The following is a 19247-nucleotide window of genomic DNA, read 5'->3' on the forward strand; positions in this document are numbered from 1 at the left end:
TCAGTGTAACCAGATCATTACTTTTATGTGGTTAAAAGAAAACAGAATAAATGTGTAGGTAGGAAACAGTATATTTCTTATTTGACATCCTTTCTTGGAAATGACTTCAGCAAGAAGAAGATAAAAGTCTTAACAGGTCCTGAAGAGAAATGATACTAAGGCTGGATTTACAAGCCAGCACTACCAATCTCCCAAAACAAAAGAGAAGGGTGAATCTTGACACACAATCTTAAGTATTGAATACCTTATTCAGAAAAAGTTAACACTACAAAACTCTACACCCAAGTGAAATTAAACCATGCTGAGTATTTGCAAATCTATGTTGATACTATGAGTATACATTTGAAAGTTTTTGTATCCATGAATAAGTTATGAACCACAGGCCAGCTCGGTAAATTAATACTGTACAACTTGTAAATTCCAGCTGTAATTTTCAATAGACACTTATATCATTTTATTATTATTATTTTTCCCATCTCCCTTTGTCCTGAAATAGTTCTAACTCTTAAACAAGCAGTGTATTTTGGAAAACTGGGCTGTGTCTTGATGAGATGAGTTTTGAAAAGTGATTTTGTAAGTAGAAGAAGGAGCCTGGTTCACAATCTCTTCTTGTGAAATTGAACTGGAGGGAGGTCCATCTGTCAGGCCTCCCAGCTTTGGGTCTAGACACAACTATGCCCTTTTCTTCTTCTTACTTGTTTTAGTAAACTTCTGGCAACAAAACAGACAGCATTTGGTGATGATAAATATCACAGTTGCCACACAGGCCAGTAGGAACCCAAGCACATCCAAAGAGTAGTACTGGAACCAGGAGAGGTCATGGGCAGCCACCCGGAGGTGTTTAGCTCCTTTGTGGCGCATGACAAACTCAATCCAGAAGACAGCTCGATCCAGAGGCTTCACTGGCTGTTCATGGTGAATTCTTGATAGCCTCATAGCATTCTCTTTATATCTAAAGGACAAACCATAAGACACCAACATTTAAAACAACTTAATTTGCATAAGTATATTAAGTCTATGTAAGGTTTTTAGAAATGTTCATAAAACTGAATCTAACAAGTGCCTTAGGTAGCCACAGAAGAGCCAGGTTGTTGACATAGCCTGTATTCCTGCTACTTGTGAGGCTGAAGCAGAATAATAAGTTCAATGCTAAGTCTGATCAACGTAGCAAGACATTGTCTCAAAATTCAACAAAGTGGGCTGAGGATGTAGCTCAGTGGTAGAACATTTGCCTATCATGAACAATGCACCTGAGTTCAATTCTCAGTACTACACACAAATGCAAAGAATATCCATAGACTTTTGTTGTTGTTGTTGGTAAAGATGTTAGATCATCATAGAAAGTTGAACTTTTAATTTGGGATTTTCTTATGGGCAAATATTTTCCAAAGAGAATATGAAGGTTGATTGCTTCAGATAAAATGATAATAAGCCATTCTAAGCACTATAAATAAGATAGTTAATTGTAATTGAAATGATCATCTTGAAGTCTTTGAAGAGAAATTGTCATAGTGGGTGAAATGACTTTTAATCAGCCTCTCTGTTTTTAATCTTCTTTATTGTTCTCTACTGTCCAATTTGTACCTAGTATCCATGTCAGATTATAACACTGGCTCAAAGGTTTTCACTCATAATCATATTTAGAATAGCATCCAGATATACTCTTTGGACTACTGTTAGACCAGGACACAAGAGAAGACCACTGATTCCAATTAAAATCAAATTAAAGCAAGCTTATTATTTTGACCAGCCGGGCTGCCTCTCCCACCAAAAACTGTGGGAACAAGAAAGCCCCATATCTTTCTTGCAGCCCAGCTTTATAGCCCAGAAAGTTACACAAAGAGGGGTTACAGACAACAAAACTCTGAGGAGCATAACACAAAGGCTAGTTTACATTTTTTCTGTCCCTGATGGCAGAATTTATAAAGGTCATTAGAGCCTCAGAGAGGGTCCTTAACTGGCCAGGGAAGGCCAAGTTTTATGAGGCGTCACTGAAGTTTCAGAGAGGGCTGCTATCTGGTCAGAGAGCTAGGCATGGGTGAGTTCAAGGCAGACATTCCAAGCTAGTTCAGAATTTGCAGTAATTTATAGTAAAGCCGAAATTATCTTTTCATGGCTTTGTGGTGAGGTGGCTCCCAATTTTAAGATAAAATCAGGCTGGCTCTATCACTACTGGACCACAGAAGGTCATATACTGGAAATGTTCTCTCCTATCATTCTTCCTGTTCATATTATGTTACAGGCACAATTTTTTGTTTTCAGTTTTCTCCTGAAGCCCTCAATGTCTATCTCAGTCCACCAACTTTTCTGTACCCATTCTTTCTGTCCCCTCTCCTTTGCCCCATCTCAAATTCTTGCACTCATCCCATGCCCCATTCATTTTGCATTAGCAATCATTATCAGAGAAAACATTCAGCCCCTGTTTTTTTGGAATTTGTTTATTTTGCTTATCATGATTTCTCAAACTCCATCCATTTACCTGCAAATCCCAAAATTTCAATCTTTTTTAATGCTAAGTAATATTCCATTGTGTATAATATTCCACAGTTTTGGTATCCATTCATCTATTGAAGGGCATCTAGGGTGTTTCCACAGTTTGGTTATTGTGAATTGTGCTGCTATAAAGGTTGAAGTGGCTTCATCACTGTAGTATGCTGTTTTTAAGTACTTTGGGTATAGACTAAGGAGGGGGATAGCTGAGTCAAATGGTGGTTCCACTTCAAGTTTTCCAAGGAATCTCCATACTGCTTCCCAGATTGGTTGCACAAATTTGCAATCCCACCAGCAAGGTATGAGTGTGCCTTTTCCCTTACATCCTTGCCAATACTTAATGTTGTTTGTATTCTTGATAACTGCCATTCTGACTGGCATAAGATTAAGTCTTAGAATAGTTTTGATTTGCATTTCTCTAATTCCTAGATATGTTGAACACTTTTTTATGTATTTGTTGATCAGTCGTATATCTTCTTCTGAGAAGTGTCTGTTCAGTTCCCTAGCCCATTTATTGATTGGGTTGTTTGTTTGTTTGTTGGTGTTAAGCTTTTTGAGCTCTTTATATATCCTGGATATTGGTGCTCTATCTGTCTTGAGTGTGGCAAAAATTTGCTCCCAAAATATAGGCTCTCTCTTCACTTATTAATTGTTTCTTTTCATGGAGAAGATTTTCCGTTTGAATCCATCCTATTTATTGGTTCTTGATTTTATTTCTTGCACTTTAGGAAATTTGTTAAAAATGTCAGGTCCTAATATGACATGATGATTTGGGTCTACATTTTCTTCTATTAGACATAGGGTCTCTAGTCTAATTCTGATGTACTTGATCCACTTTGAGTTGAGTTTTGTGCATGGTGAGAGGGGTTTAGTTTTAGTTTACTGCATATATGTCTCCAGTTTTCCTAGCACCATTTGTTGGAGAGGCTATCTATTTTCCTATGTTTGTTTTTGGCACCTTTGTCTAGAGTGAGATAACTGTATTTATGTGGGTTTGTCTCTGTGTCTTCTATCTGTACCATTCTTCTACATATCTATTCTGGTTCCAATACCATGCCTTTTTTGTTACTATAGCTTTGTAGTATAGTTTAAGGTGTGGAATTAGGATTCCTCCTGCTTCACTCTTCTTGCAAAAGATTGCTTTGGCTATTCTGGATCTTTCATTTTTCCAAATAAATTTCATGATTGCTTTTTATATTTCCAGGAATAATGTCATTGGGATTTTAATAGGGATTGCATTAAGTCTGTATAATGCTTTCGGTAGTATGGCCATTTTGACAATATTAATTAATATACATCTTATTTTAAATATTCATATAGTTCTGTTGCTTATATGCCTGGGAGTGGTAATATTGATATAAAAATGTAAGTATAATTGTGATTTCTTTATGGAATCTAAATTACTTAGACATATATTACTTAATTTTCAATACCTAGAGGGTTTTTAGTTAATTTTTTCTTTAATTTTTTTTAGTTAATTTTTTCCTTAATTTTTTTCTGATTTAATTCCAATATGACTGGAAAATATATTCTTTAGATTCAAATCATTTTTGGGCAGTTTTATGGCATAACCAAATATATCAGTTTCTTCAAATATGAATATTATTTTCCATCATTTTCTGTTATTGATAAAAGTTTTCAAAAACTTCGCATTATGACTATAGACCTGTGCATTTACATTTTATATTTTAATGTAAAATTTCATTAATAGGTCTATTTTATATTGAATAACTTCTAAATGAAGAAATATTCTTTTCATATTTAGTTTTGTCTACTCTCTCTGACAACAATATAGCTACAACAGCTTATTTATTTATTTTGTTTTAGTGATGATTGAACTCAGGGGCCATCCACTACTTTAATCCTTCTTATATTTTACTTTGATTTAGGGTCTCTCTAAGTTGCTGAGGCTTGCCTTGAGCTCAAAATCATGTCTCTGCTTCAGAAATTGCTGAGTTACAGGCTTGCACCACCATGCCCAGCTGCAACACCTTGATTGACACTTAAAATCTTTTATCTCTTTACTCATAGAATTTCTATGTAATTAAGTTAAACATATCTCAGAAAAAGAGTATATGATGGATTTTTAAAACCCAATTTGATTATCTTTTAATGATATAGTTAATATTATGATAGATAGTGATATATTACCATATAAATCTACCAACTTATTCCATATTTTATTTACCATTTTTCCTACTTGCATTATGTTTTTTTATTCCTTCCCATCTAATTTTAAAGTATTTTAGCGTTCAAAATTGTAACAAATTTTTTTTTTTTTTGGTAATCCATTGTCAAAGTATTCCTATAGGTGATGCCCTCTGTAAATAATGAGTATTGGTAGTCATGATCAATGCTGACTTCATGGTAGAAATCTAAGCACTACACATTTTACAGAACAATTTTTGTTGTATCAAGAGAAAATTTGATTATAAAAGATATTTTATAAAAATTAAAATTATTTGTTTTCCAAAGTACACCATTATAAAAATAATGAACTCATCCATTCAGAATAGAAGAAAACACATACAAATCAAATATCTCAATATAAACGTGTCTCCATAATAAAAACTAATGACAGTTCAATATTAAGACAAGTAACCTAATTAACAAAAGATTTAAAGACTTGGATAATTATTCGTACGGAGAATAAACATGACTATCTAGTATGCATGGGAACAAAAATTCATCATTTTAAACAACCTGTGGAGTGCAAATCAAGGTCACAATTAGTTGCCACTTCATAACCACTAGGATTGGCATTATAAAAAGAAGACAGATGATAGCAACTTTTAGCAGTGATGTGGAAAAGTTACAACTCTCCTATACTACTTCTAGGAATGTAAATTCTTGCCAATTATTTGGCAAACAGAATGAAATTTAATTACTAACATGAAGTTCTCATGTGAGGGAGTAATGCCACTCTTTGGCACTACACAAAAGAAATGAAAAAAAAAAAAAACTTTTTCCACACAAAACAAACCATGTTCAAGTATTCGAAATTAGAAAAAAAGCCCAACTGTCCATAATGTAATAAATGGTTAAATAAAATGTGTTATATCCATCCACACCAAAGAATACTATTCAGCAATAAGTAGAAATCACCTAGTGCTACTTGTTTAAACATGGACAAAATTTAAAAAAAAAAACCAACAATATAGTAAGTGAAACAACCCAGTTGGAGCTGACTACCATTGTATGTCTTGTTCTATTTGTATGAAATGTGCATCTAAGGCTAATTTTTAGAGACTGAATGTATAATTAGTTGTGGCGAAGAGCTGGAGGTTAAGAGAGATTTACTTGAAATATATATGAGATTTCTTTTTGGCACAACAAAAATGTTATAAAATTATCTCTTGAAGAAGAATTCTGAACTATGTGAACATAACCCAAATTATTTGACTTTTACAGCTCAAACAAGAAATTTATGGTACATAAATTATATATAATAGAATCTGTTAAAGTAAAAATCAATTTTGGAGAAAAATTTATATTTTCAGTAGAGGGGAAACACTTGAAGAAATCAGTATAGTCAATGACTGTTTTCTTTAGATGAGATTCCAAAAGCACAGGCAACAAAAGGAAAAATAGACAATTGGGATTATGTTAAATTGAGAAGCTTTTGCACTGCAAAGTTAACACCAAGAGAGTAAACAGAAAACATGCACAATTGCGAGGTAATACTTGTAAGAAAAGATGAATATCTAGAATATGTGAGGAATTCTAAAAACTCATCAGCAAAAATCCAAATTGTTGGTGTAAACAGCAGAACATGATCAGAATAGACATTTTGATTTCAAAAGAAGATATTGTATATGACAAAGTGCTCAACTTTACTAATCATGGAGTGAGATGTAAATCAAACAACAATCAACCCACAAGGTTGATTTCAGAACTGTTTTGTAGTGTTTTACTCAAATTTTGAAAAACACCCATCTTCAGCATGCCAAAAAGAGCAGTAGCAGCAACAAGAACAAAAACAAAAATGAGAGATAATCTCATTGAATAGAATGGTCATAATCTAATATCGAAAAAATAACAGATGCTGGTGAGGCAGAAGAGGACGGGGACCTCTTATAGTCCACTGAGAGGAATGCAAATTTGTATGGCCACTATGGAAAAAAAGAACATGGAGTCTCCTCAAATAATGCAAATAGAAATACCAAATAATGCAAATAGAAATACCATAGGATTCAGCTTTCACATTACTGTATACTAACACAATGAAAACGAAATCAGTTTATCAAAGAGGTCCCTGAACTTCCATGTTTACCTGCATCACTATTCACAATAGTCAAGGTATAAATCTACTGAGGTGTTCATTGTTGGATGATGGCTAAACCAAACATGGAAATACACACACACACACACACACACACACACACACACACACACACACCTGGCTTTTATTCAGCCATGAAAAAGAATGAAATATTGTCATTTCTACTAACAAGGATGGAAGTGGAAGTAATTATGCTAAATCCTATATACTGGCACCAAAAGAAAAATACTGCATTTTCTCATTCTCATGTGGAGGAGTCTAAAAAGCTGATTTTATAGAAGTACATTATTGAAAAGGAGTAATTAGAGGCTAGGAATTGTAGGAGCAAGGGGGTCTAAAGAGAAGTTAAAAAAACAGAACAAGCTACAGTTAGATAGAAGGAATCAGTGCTACTGGTATGTAGCACAATAGGCTTACTATTGCTTATAATTTCTTATATATATTGTAAAGAATTAGAGGAAAAGAGTTTGACAGTTCCTAGCAGAAAACATTATGAATATTTAAGAATATGGAAATAAAAATTTCCCTGATTAAGTCATTGCATATTATATACATGTATCAAATTATTCTGCCATACCAAATAAGTATATATATAATTTTAAAAAATGTTGGTAGTTTTGGAAATTTTAGGTATGAAATGGAAATATATTATTTTTTCTACTGCATTGTCCTTCTGTTCTCTTGTCATATTAGTAAAAACTGTATTCTTCATATTTAGCTTTATAGTAAAAAATTTTTAGTATCACATTATTTTACTAATAACTAGTACTGCTAATTAAGTAAATTTGTAAGGTTAATTTGCAATGTAAAAATGATTGGTTGAGAATAACAGCACATTTCAAAGAGTTCAATGATTTTAGTTATTAACATTAGACTCAAAGAGGAATAAATCTTCTCATTTTCAAGGGTACCTAAATATAAATATTAACTTTACTGAAAAAATTGTTATACTTACGAAGGTTCATTAATGACTGTATTCAATGCATTGAGTAAATCCATACTTGACATTGTAATAAAATTCAATCTAAGAGCTGCTCCTTTGGCCTTCATGTGCATGACATTATCAGGTTGATCACCAAACAAGGGAATGCCCACCAGAGGGATCCCATGATAGATGGCCTCATAGATGCCATTGGTTCCACCATGAGTTATAAAAGCTTTGGTTTTTGGATGACCTAGGATTGGAACAAATCAAGGGAAATTATTCATGTCAGAAATAAATTATCAAATATGTAATGTAAAGCAATGAAGATAAATTGTTTTCTAGGTAATAGATTCTTATAATGATGAATTCATATTGCAATTACTTTCAATTCTTGGGGCAAGAGGCACCTGTGTCCACTGGCGATGTAAGTGAAGATTACATGGAAGAGTTGGTATGTTACGTGAGATCTGAAAAATGAAGACAAGGTTGCTACCTAGACAAATGGAAGGAGGACATACTGGGTAGAACAACCAACCTGTGCAAACATAAGAGGGGACCTGGATTTATGTGTTCAATTAAAATAACAATGCTATCCCTGAGCATGCTATGAAGGGTGTCCAATGCAGCAGGGAGTGTGTTGTTGGTGGTTATGAAATCAGAGGTAGGATTGGCTATACTTCATTAGGAAATACACCTTCAGGATTAAGATCTTAAACTTGATTGAGAAGTGTTTCTCAGTAGAGAAAGAGGACGATCAGAATGTTGTGCCAGAAACTACCTCTGAGGGCTGTACCTTCCAAGTTCAGGACAGCACTCCTGGGACTTTTAACTTATATGCTACACAGCTGAGGCATAAAGTTTATTGTGTAGTATGTTTGGAATAAATTTGTCTTACTGTTTTTCTGCTAAAACTCTTTGTAAATGTGGTTTGTCATTATAGTACTTTTTACAACAAAACTGTACTAGAACAGTTCCAGACTGTATATTGTATAAAGATTGTCTTCTAAATGGGTTTCTTATTACTAAGTGAAATTTCATATTTTACAGTGTCCGGTAAATAAAAATTAAATTCTATCCTTTTCCTAAAAATTTTTTAAAGATTATGGATTTTTTATTTTAGGATATGGAACATGCAGAGTCAGTTGTAATAACAGAGAGAGGGCTGTTTTTATCGGCATTTCAGATAGCACTATTGTATGTCAAAGGGTAGGTGTAAAATTGTAGAAATAGGAGATAAGGGACAATCCATGAAGTGACCAAAAAATTCTTTGTGAGAGGTAATTACCCCTAAAATAAGGATACTTGAACTATGAACACAAACAATAGGACTTTGTATAATAAAATGCCCACAATTGTTCTTTATTCACTTTCTCCCTAGGACTAAAACGAGAACTTTAAAAATCTGATTATTTTGAAATTTTCTTAATAAATTTTCAAAACCTTTTTGAATTATTATTTTTCTAATTGGCTATTACTCATGTTTTTGAGATTTTTTTTTGAGTCTTACCAAGAAGGTCATTCTGGGGGATCCATTTGTAAAGTCGAGTATTGGGTCCTAAGGTAGCTGGTTTCTTGCCATCATATCTCCATATGACCTGTTAGGGTAAAGCAAACCTCTTATTAGTTGAGTTAAATTTCAAATTATAGGATATTAAAACTTGAAAGTGATTAAGAAAGAAATCACATACTTAAATACCTATCCTATGCAAGATAAAGAAATGAGATCAAGAGACAATAAATAATAATAATTATTGAAATGGGTATAAAAATAGAGACATAATTTTCCTGTATTTGTTTTTATATTTAATTAAGGTCATATAAATAGTAGCTTCATGTAAGTAGTAACTTAGACAAATGAGTTTATCAATATCAAATACAAATATTTAGGAAATTGATAATTATAGATCTACAGCATAATGTGTAAAAAATTACTATTTACTTTCATTTTGTTTTAGAAATCTGTATTTTATACTAGTTCTTATCCACTAAATTTAATATTAACCTTTGTTTTGATATACGAAGATTACTATAACCACTTTCTCCATGAGTTACTAGGGTTTGGTCCTTGTAGGGTCACAGTTTCTAATTCACAGGATTCCATCTCCACCTTTTCTCTTATATCTTCCTTCTTGAGTAATTAATAGGGCCATGTCCACCATGATAAACTAAGTCTCCTTGTTTTGATGGATACCTGGACTCAGGGTTGGTGAGCCTGGCCTTCCTTTCTCTAACTAACAGCACAAAAAATCATCGTAAGTAGGCGCCTTCCAACATTTAGGGGGAGTATCAAGGCCAGGATTATATAGGATGATGATGCTGTATGATGCTATTCAGACTTTTTATTGCCTGCTATTGCTATTGCACTGATGCAATCACTGACTAATATTTAACTCCATGCTTCTTATGTCTGTAGTGTGCACTGTGTCCTCAGGAGTTCTGCAAGCAAAACAAGGAAATGAAAGAGCAGAATTTGGAGATTACTGTGTATCTGCATGTAATACTCTTTAAATACCAAGTTCATACTGCACCTGTATAATGTATTTCATTCTGAGCACAATGTTAATGTCAAAGTATTAATAATCAAAAATATCCTTTGTGCTACTTTAGAAATTGCTGTATATATTTTTGTTTTAAATGTTTTTGAGATAAATTTGCACTATAATGACATTTAATCTTTCACAGATAAAATATATGCAATTATAACTTTTTACAAGGTTTAAGATAACTAAATAGGTACTTATTTAGTAGTTATCTACCATTAGGGCACTTTATCTAACCTTTTGTGGAATCTGGGCAAGGGCTGATGCAATCACATTGGCCCTTTCTTCGGTCATGTTATTGACCATTGACCCCAGAGAAAACACCACAACACCCTTCTCTCCAGAGCTCTGGACAAAGTCTTCCATTTCCTGTAAAGGAAAGAATTTGTTACATCAAAAAGAGAAAAGACAGAACACAGAGTATTGTAAGGTTTGGTACAACCATTTAAGGAAATAAATCAAGAATTTAAGGAAATTATGTTGGGCTGTCTTAAAAATTAAGTTATAATATACACAATATAATATATAGTTATAACCATTTCTTTTTTTATTGGTTGTTCACAACATTACAAAGCTCTTGACATATCATATTTCATACATTAGATTGAAGTGGGTTATGAACTCCCAATTTTACCCCAAATGCAGATTGCAGAATCACGTGGGTTACACATCCACAATTTTACATAATGCCCTATTAGTAATTGTTGTATTCTGCTACCTTTCCTATCCCCTACTATCCCCCTTCCCCTCCCCTCCCATCTTCTCTCTCTACCCCGAAAGGGAGAGAAAAGGGAAATTGCATGGAAATGAAGGGAGACCCTCATTGCTATAACCATTTCTAAAGGTATAAAATTCTGTAGTATTACACATGCATATATTTCACATTTTTTATGCAAACAAACTCCAAAACCTTTTTTATTTTTTACACAGGAAATCTGTATAAGTTAAGCAATAACTCCTGGTTTCCTCCTCCCCTGGTCCATTGTCTACTTTACTTCTATTTTCTGCTTCTCTGAAATTGGCTAGTCAGGTATTCAATAAGTGGATTCATAGTAATTTCTTTTTTTTTTGACAGACTTATATTACTTAGTGTAATGTTTTTTTTTTAATATTGTAGCATCTATCCCAATTCCCTAATATTTTTAAGGTTTAGTGATAGTTATGTACATTTTATCAAAAAATTCATTATCATATACCTAGGTAATTTCCACCTCTTCATTTCCAGGAATGGAGTTTTATGATTGACAGTGGGCCAAAACCTTGTGAAGATCCTTCAATCAATTCTTCTATAATCTATCCAGAAGTGGAAATGGTAAACCATAAATTCATTCATAATTCAGTGTTGGCGTGTGTGTGTGCGTGCGTGCGTGCACGTGTGTGTGTGTGTGTGTGTGTGTGTATATGTGTGTTGCCAGAAGTTGAATCTAGGGCCTTATACATGCCAATCAAGTGCTTTACCAGTGAGCTATATCCCCAGCCCATGTTATCCTTCTTTTTAAAAAACTTAATCACTTAGTTTTTTTTGAGATTTCTTATATGAAATACATTCCCTTTATTATGCATATATGCATGTGTATGCATCTCTGTCTCTGTGTGTGTGTACACATGTGTGTATGTATATGTGTGTGTGTGTGTGTGTGTGTGTTCAAGCAAAAAATGAAATAGTCACTATAGACTAGTGAGAATGATTTTTTTTTTCTCCTTGTCCAAATGCTTACTGTCCTATCTAAAATTGCATTTCCTATAGGGAGCTGGCTTTTGTGTTTCCTCTTTGCATTTAGTATTTGGGTTATGCTTCTTTGTATTGTCAAGAATCCTCTAAATTTGAGTCTTGGTAAATTAGCTTAACTAGAATCTGCCAACACAGATATCTAATATTTTATATCTGATTTAAGATATTTTCAGGTCTTTCAAATTCCTCCTTCCCCAGATATCCCACTGACCTGCCTTCAGCGACTATTTTGTTAGGTTAGTTTGGCCAGAATCCCTGCAGCCCCTTATGTTTTCTCTTAATAACTTTCTATCCACTGACCCTCACCTTACACCTTTTCTCTAAATCTATCTTTTTTCTTGTGTTCGTAACTGGACTTAATTTATCTCCCTTTTCTACAAAATTCAATTGCAGTGGTGTCTACACTTACTGTGTAGATGCAAAATGCTGTCTGCCTTACTGTGTTTAATGCTTGTCATTAAATTGTTTTTCTTTAACCCCCAGAGAAGGTCATATTCATTTCTAAACTGCTTAATCTTTCATTCAGGAACGTACGTGTGCATCTTTAAAGCCTGTGCCTTCACTCCTCACTGGTTGATTGGCTACCTATTGGGGAATAAAACTCCTGAAACTTTGTCCTGAAGAAATATCTGCTGACATTGGTAAGGGCAGATCATGTTTTTCAAGAACCTCACTATTCTGTTTAAGCTGATCTAAACACCAAGAAATTGGAGGCTACGCTAGTCTCCTAGGAGTCTCAGTTTTAAGGGGCAAGATTAGAGTTCTAGGCAAGCAAAAGCTGCTTACTGTGACAGGCATCTTTGATGGAAAGATAGCTGGGTACCTTACTGGCTGTCTCCCTGGAGTGGAGATAATTCCCTAACTCCTGGGCTCTAAAATTCCTTTTTGCTTGGTTAGGCCTGAGACATATTTATTAATTTTCCTATGGGAACACATCAGTCAAATGAAAGCTCTTTTCAAGCCCCTGACAACTTTGTGTTCTGACAACTTTCTCTGCTTTCTTGTTGGTATAGTTTCAGTACATATTGTTTGGATCTTTAAGGTTACTTAGGAAAAATTTAGATATACCCAAACATGCTCCTTGGTGGACTCTCCCTTTCCATCTCCTGCTTCTTCTTCCTTTAACATGTCATTGTTCCCCTCAGGTCCCTTGCACCCTTTGCTATGTCTCCTTCTAGGTCCTACCTCCTCCCTCTGCCTATGCCCAGAGCTGCACTTTTCACTTCCCTCTTTAGCGCCTCTGTTCCTGCATTGACAGTCAGTTGTTCCTCTGTCTCAAGCAAGGGCTCTCAAGGAACTCAGGATTCTCCAAAAGCAACTACTTGAGGTTGAAAGGGAAAAGGCTAATTAGACATAAACTGAATATGGGCTTCAAAGACATTAGAGGGCCACAAGATGTTTTGTCTCCCTCACCTAAAATGAAGACTCCCTTAGAAGCCTTCTTCACATATATTTTCACTCCAAGAATCTTTACCCCATATTGAATATATAATCTCACCTTATTGCATTTTATCAGAAACACAATTTAGATGAAATATTATATAGAGGTAATAGCAGTAAGTTTTGTATTACAGTGTTGCCTGATTCATGCCTAAAATTTTAGAATGGAAGCTGGAGATCTGTGTGTCTGCATGTTTATGCCTGTATGTGTTTATATATGTGTGTATGTGTTACATGTTACATATATATGATATTTTCTCAGCTCTATATTAGAGTCTGTAAACAAGTCAAGATGGCGCCTGGCATTTTGCAGAGGGAGTGGTTTCTGAAGTAATGCCAGCGAGCCATTAAGTGTGGAGATTCCTTATTGGTTGACTGCTGTATCTAGTTTATGTTAATTAAGATAAGCTGTGTGTAATGTATATGTACCCCTCCGGTCCTACAATAAATGGCTCCCACTCTAGCTGTATCAATCTATACAAGTTCCTCGTCACCCCCTGGTTATTTTGCTGCAGCCAGACTGCGGCAGCTCTAGATGATATGCCTAATGAAAAATATAAAATCTCTGAATGGCTTTCTATTCCTACTCACTGTGAGATAAATGAGCACTTACATATATTAAACATTCCTAAAATTACCAGAAATGTAGAAAAAATCAAATGCTTTCAATATTTACAGGGCTTAGTAAATCTTTGGAAGATATGACTAGTTTGATGTTATTGGTTTACTAAAAACAGATGTGTTACTCAGTTATCATCATAAGTATAATATGAGCTTATATTTTTATTCCACCTGGGTCTACCAGTCACCTATGGTTGCAATTAGTTAACAAGGAAATAATTTGAGATGAGGTCTAGCATTTTCACTGTTAAGTGTGAAAAGTATGTCTTCCTAAAACCAGTTTCCCAAATCTTTTTGTTAATTTGATACCTTAGTTATATACTAAGTTAAATTAAGGGATATTTGTTTATTAGATGTGTAGCCCATTTCTACATAAGACTGAAACACTAATTTTTACATGTGGCTTTTAAGCATAATTATATTTGTGTCTGTTAAGAAAGATAAAGAATTATTGAATGATATAACAGTCCTATAAGAAAATGTGTCACAAAAACATTTGCTTGTCAAATGGACTTTCATCACATCTTTACTGCAGTTTGATGAACCTGCCTAAAATAGACATGGAAATGAATGATCTGATAAATAAGGATTAAAATATTTTTGACATTAAGTTTGAGATTTTGCTGGAATTTTATGTTTTGTTTTCATGATTCAAGGCACCGTTTTTTCTTTTCCCATACAGTATTTTTCCACATAACAAATTTGTAGTTTACACTTTTTTATAGAAATTAATCATTTATTGGCTTCTCTTTTTCTAATCTCTACATAATTTGGAAACAACATACTAGATGCTCTTGCCGTTAGAAGTTTAACTCTGTTTCCTAATTGGCTTCCCAGGTTTCCCAGCCTCAGAAGGCTTTTAGAAGTCTATCTGAGATTTCTTTTGGAAAGATCTGGCAAAGCAAACCTCAAAAGCCTTATGATCAATTTCCATTCTTGCTTCATTGGTGAAAATAATCCACCCAATGCAATGAAATTAAACATATTTGGTCAGGAAGAATTACCTTACTTATCATTTTTCAGAAATGGAATTGAGTGGTGGAAGGTAAATTTCATGTCACAGAGGATAATATTTTGTGTTATTTTAACCTGTCAATTGGACACTGTCATGTTGTGTCTTTGATATCTGTGCTATCACTTAAAGCACGTAAATTGCACATCAGGAAATTTGTCAGTTGTGATGTCTGAGTACTATGTTCTGTCTTCAGCAAGGATTATTGTTTTGGCCAAAATTTCCTTGACTTCTGATGTTTGTTCCTAGTAATCTTTCATCCAGTGTCCCTCATCCTTCACTTAGGCTTTACTTCATCTTTCTCGTTCTTTTTCTGGACATCCTCTCTTTCCTCTTGTATTGACACTGTCATTTCCATTTAACAAATGGAGAAATATTTTAAAAATAGGATTGAACTACCCAGAACTAAAATTACTCTTAAGTGTGCTTTTGGAATTGAATTGCAATATGTAGCCTCAAAGTTTGGTTTTAAGTACCTATGTTTGGATTTTAAATGTTCAATGAGATCAGATACAATGGTACTGCTAATAAAAGAGTAGACAAAAAGAATCTCTTAAGTGATCACTTAATAGTGAAATAAAAAATGGTTGCTGTTTAATGTAACAGCTCTGTGTTTGGGATTGTATAGGGATTCTGGCCCTGTAAATGTAAAGGGAAGCATTCCCATGGTGAGAAAACACAAGGGGAGGGAGGGGTAACAGGTACTCTGTTTCCCACCCTTAGCATGCCCTATAATTTTTCTAAGGATCTAATAATATAGTTAATATATGTGCTATGTCCAGCTGGTATGGCAATGCCCTGAGACTTCTGTGTTAGAGCCTCATCAAGCCTCAACCTTGATTGCAGGCACATAGCTCCTGGGAATAGAAAAACTTGTTTTCTAGATAACTACAATGTTTCATCAAGCTTCTGTGCCCTTGGAACTGCCCACCTAACATTCAGACAGTGGCTTTTCTTGAGAACTGCACAAAGCTCCTAACACTGCTTATTGTAATTGTGAAATGTAACTGCAGAATAAGCAACCTTACTGATACTCTAAACAATAATGTGGTTATGGTACTAATGACCTGATGTAACCTATTGGTATAAATAAATGTGGCCACTTGGACAAAGAGCCACTCTGCCACCTTCCCTGCTTCTGCACTTTGACTCTGTGTCATCTTTATTATTATTCCTTACAGGATTGGGTCTCTGATAGCTTTGTGGCTTTGGCATGCTTGGTGGCTAGGAAGTTTCTGTGCAAAGACACAGAATGCCTAGCTGTTGTATCAATGACCTGCATGAGGAGTCTCTGTGGTAGAGTCTTATCATTCTCAATTTTCATCTCAGGCACATAGCTCATGGGAATAAAGAAATTCTCTTGTTAAACAACCACAATGTTTCACCAAGCTCTGCTGCCTGAACCTGCCCACATAATAGTAACTTTAAACCATGGATTTTCTTGAGAGCTATACAAAGCTCCTAACATTGTACACTGCAACTATAGTGTGTAACCCAGAAAAAAGCTGCATAATGTTGCTAACTCTGTATCCTGCCTAATGACAAAATGAACAATAATCTATTACTGATGCCAGTGACTTAATGTAACCTATTGATATAAATAAAGCTGGCAACTTGGCCATTCTGCCATTTTGCCTCTGCATCTTGTCTCTATGTCTCTTTTTATTATCCTTACCATTTATTGGAATGATAAAATGGTTTTTCATAAGCAGTATTATTCTAAATACTTACAGAATTATTTTATAATTAAAAGCTAAGAGCATTCTACAGATACAAGTAGTACAAGTTAATATGTATTCTTCAAATATGCAAAATTTATGGTTATTGATAACTCTGCAGTATATCTCTATGTCTTTTTCTGTAAGACAAGTAAAGTGTGGTGACCCACTTTCCCACAGGGAGTTTTCCTGAGGTTCTCTGATAGCCTTGGGTAGACAGGAAATGCCTGTGGTCCTTCCCTATTACAATATTTCTCACAAAATTTCTCTTTCATGTTCACAGTCTGTCTTTCAATGTAGAATGAAGGTATTTGGGACAAGAGACTCTGTTACTTTGTTTCTCTGCATATAAAGAATTTTCCTATGGTAGATGCTAGTCATTTCTTTGAATTAATGACTGATGTTGTCTTGTATGTTGAGAAATAAAGATCATAATTTAACTGGAGCTTTGTGTAGCTCTCAAAAGTCCCCAGGTTTTACTTTTCTACTATTAAACAATAAAATTCACATAGTTATGTAAATATGCATAGACATGTAAGAATTTCTATCTACAGATCTCTTTGTCCCATTTCCTATAACTTTTTTTTTTTTCACAGTGAATGAGACATTCTGAGTGAGAACAGAGAATCATTCTTGGTGAAAATGCAAGGACAACAGAACCAACTAAATAGGAATAGGTTTACCTTAGGCAGAGGTTTGGCAGGTCTGCAGTGGAGTCCTCCAACAAAATCAACATTTGGTAGGGTTGGGCGAGGAAATTCCAAATCCCAATAGGTTCTAATGAGCCAGATATCTGCTTTTGACATTGTCTCTAATAATGTAGTGGGTCGTCCTGAACAGGAAAAGGAATACAAAAGCTATAGGACATTAGAAAGTTATCATGTGGAAATGAATATATCTGGTAAGTATCTGAAAAAACTTTTAATAATGAAGCCAAACATGTTTAAGAGTGACTTTGATTAAATAAAGCTAATGTGTGTGTATACATATGTCCATATATAAAAAATATATATGTTGCTCATATTTATGTGGACATACGTGAAAGACACAATGTGAGAGATGAAGTAAAGTGACAAAATATTTGAATTTATAAATATGGAAACTAATCTACAGATACAGAGATGATTTACTCAAAGCTACATAGATAATTTTTCTAGAAATATTTGTAGGGGTCATCAAACTACATTCTAGACTCATGAAGACATTGAGTAACATTAAAAATTATTACTTTTGAAGATGAAATAAAATGGATACTAAAAGGTTAATATAGGTGTGTGACTACGTAGGGAAGTCCTCAGTGGCTTATTTTGTGTGTGTGACTTCCTGCTGTATCCAAACATTTCAAACTAACTTTACAACTTAAGCTTTTCCATAGTGTTTTGAGTTTGATGTATTATTGTGATAAAATATTTTTTTTTTATTTTATCACAATACATTTAAAAGATTAACTTCTCTGACTTCATACTCCCTCAGGCTCACCCTCAGAGACATGACTAATTTTGGAAAAATCATTGCCATTAGAAAATAGGACTTACCTAAAATTTCACTGTAAAACTGATTCCACTTCTTCTCATCAAATGTTTGGAACCAAAAATCAAAATACAGCACATACAGCATATTTTTTATCCGCTCCATAAATGTCATTTGATCACTTAATTCTGACATTATAATAGGCACATAGGAAGGAGGGAATGAAAGTCCTGCACTATATTTTTCATACGTGTATCCACACAAAACGCGAAGAGTATACACAAGTGGTATTTTAAATAGCTCAGCTAGCAGCTCACCACAGGGACCAAATGCATCTGCAAGAATGACATCAAACTTGGAATCACGTAGTTTTGTCATAAGATTCTTGTTAAAAACTACCTCTCTACAGAGTGTCAAAAAGTATTCAGAATCTTCCCACACCAGTTCTTGCAACAGTGAAAAGTATGTCCAAATTGATTCTTTTGGCAGCTCATAAATCGCCTTCCTGATTGTTTCAATGTAAAAATCTTCCACGTCAGTTTTAGACACTGCTGAAGGGTAAGTCTCAAATTTAATAGCAGATCCTTCTTCAACATAAAAAGAAACGGAAGCTGAGGATTTCAGAACAGTCACTTCATGACCTTTCTGAACTAGTTCATCCAATATTGTCTTTATATTGATCCAATGGCTGTATTCCGTTGGCCACACAAGCACCTTCCCACAACTTCCAGAACTAAAGTGACTACTCAGCTGTAACAGGAGCAGAACTGCAGTCATTTTTGAAGACATTCTGGTGAGATGCAAGGCTTCCTTTCACATTGGATTCCCTCTGCTCTTGCTGATATCCAAGCAGAAATCATTAGTTAAAATATAACTTGTACACACCTATGTAAATACATACACTAATCAGCATTTTTTTTTTTTTTTTTGAAAAGAACCAGGTCTTGATGTATTTTACATTCAGGAAATTCACATTATTTCAGATTGTACATTTAAAACAAAAACATTAACATTTTA

At 34.2% G+C, this 19247-nt stretch overlaps 1 protein-coding gene across 1 annotated transcript; it reads right to left on the reverse strand.

Moving 5' to 3' along the window:
* Nucleotides 1–672: 672 nt before the first annotated feature.
* On the reverse strand, nt 673–19019 carry LOC308654096 (UDP-glucuronosyltransferase 2B31-like; the record flags this gene model as incomplete). The annotated part of the gene is made up of 6 exons (XM_081303067.1): nt 673–952; nt 7728–7947; nt 9205–9292; nt 10475–10606; nt 17444–17592; nt 18296–19019. The coding sequence occupies 6 exons, from the start codon at nt 19017–19019 to the stop codon at nt 673–675; spliced, it is 1593 nt and encodes a 530-aa protein (XP_081159193.1).
* Between the last annotated feature and the right edge of the window lie 228 nt (nt 19020–19247).

Source organism: Spermophilus citellus, assembly GCF_964194105.1.
Source record: "Spermophilus citellus genome assembly, chromosome: 8".
Taxonomy (NCBI): Eukaryota; Metazoa; Chordata; class Mammalia; order Rodentia; family Sciuridae; genus Spermophilus; species Spermophilus citellus.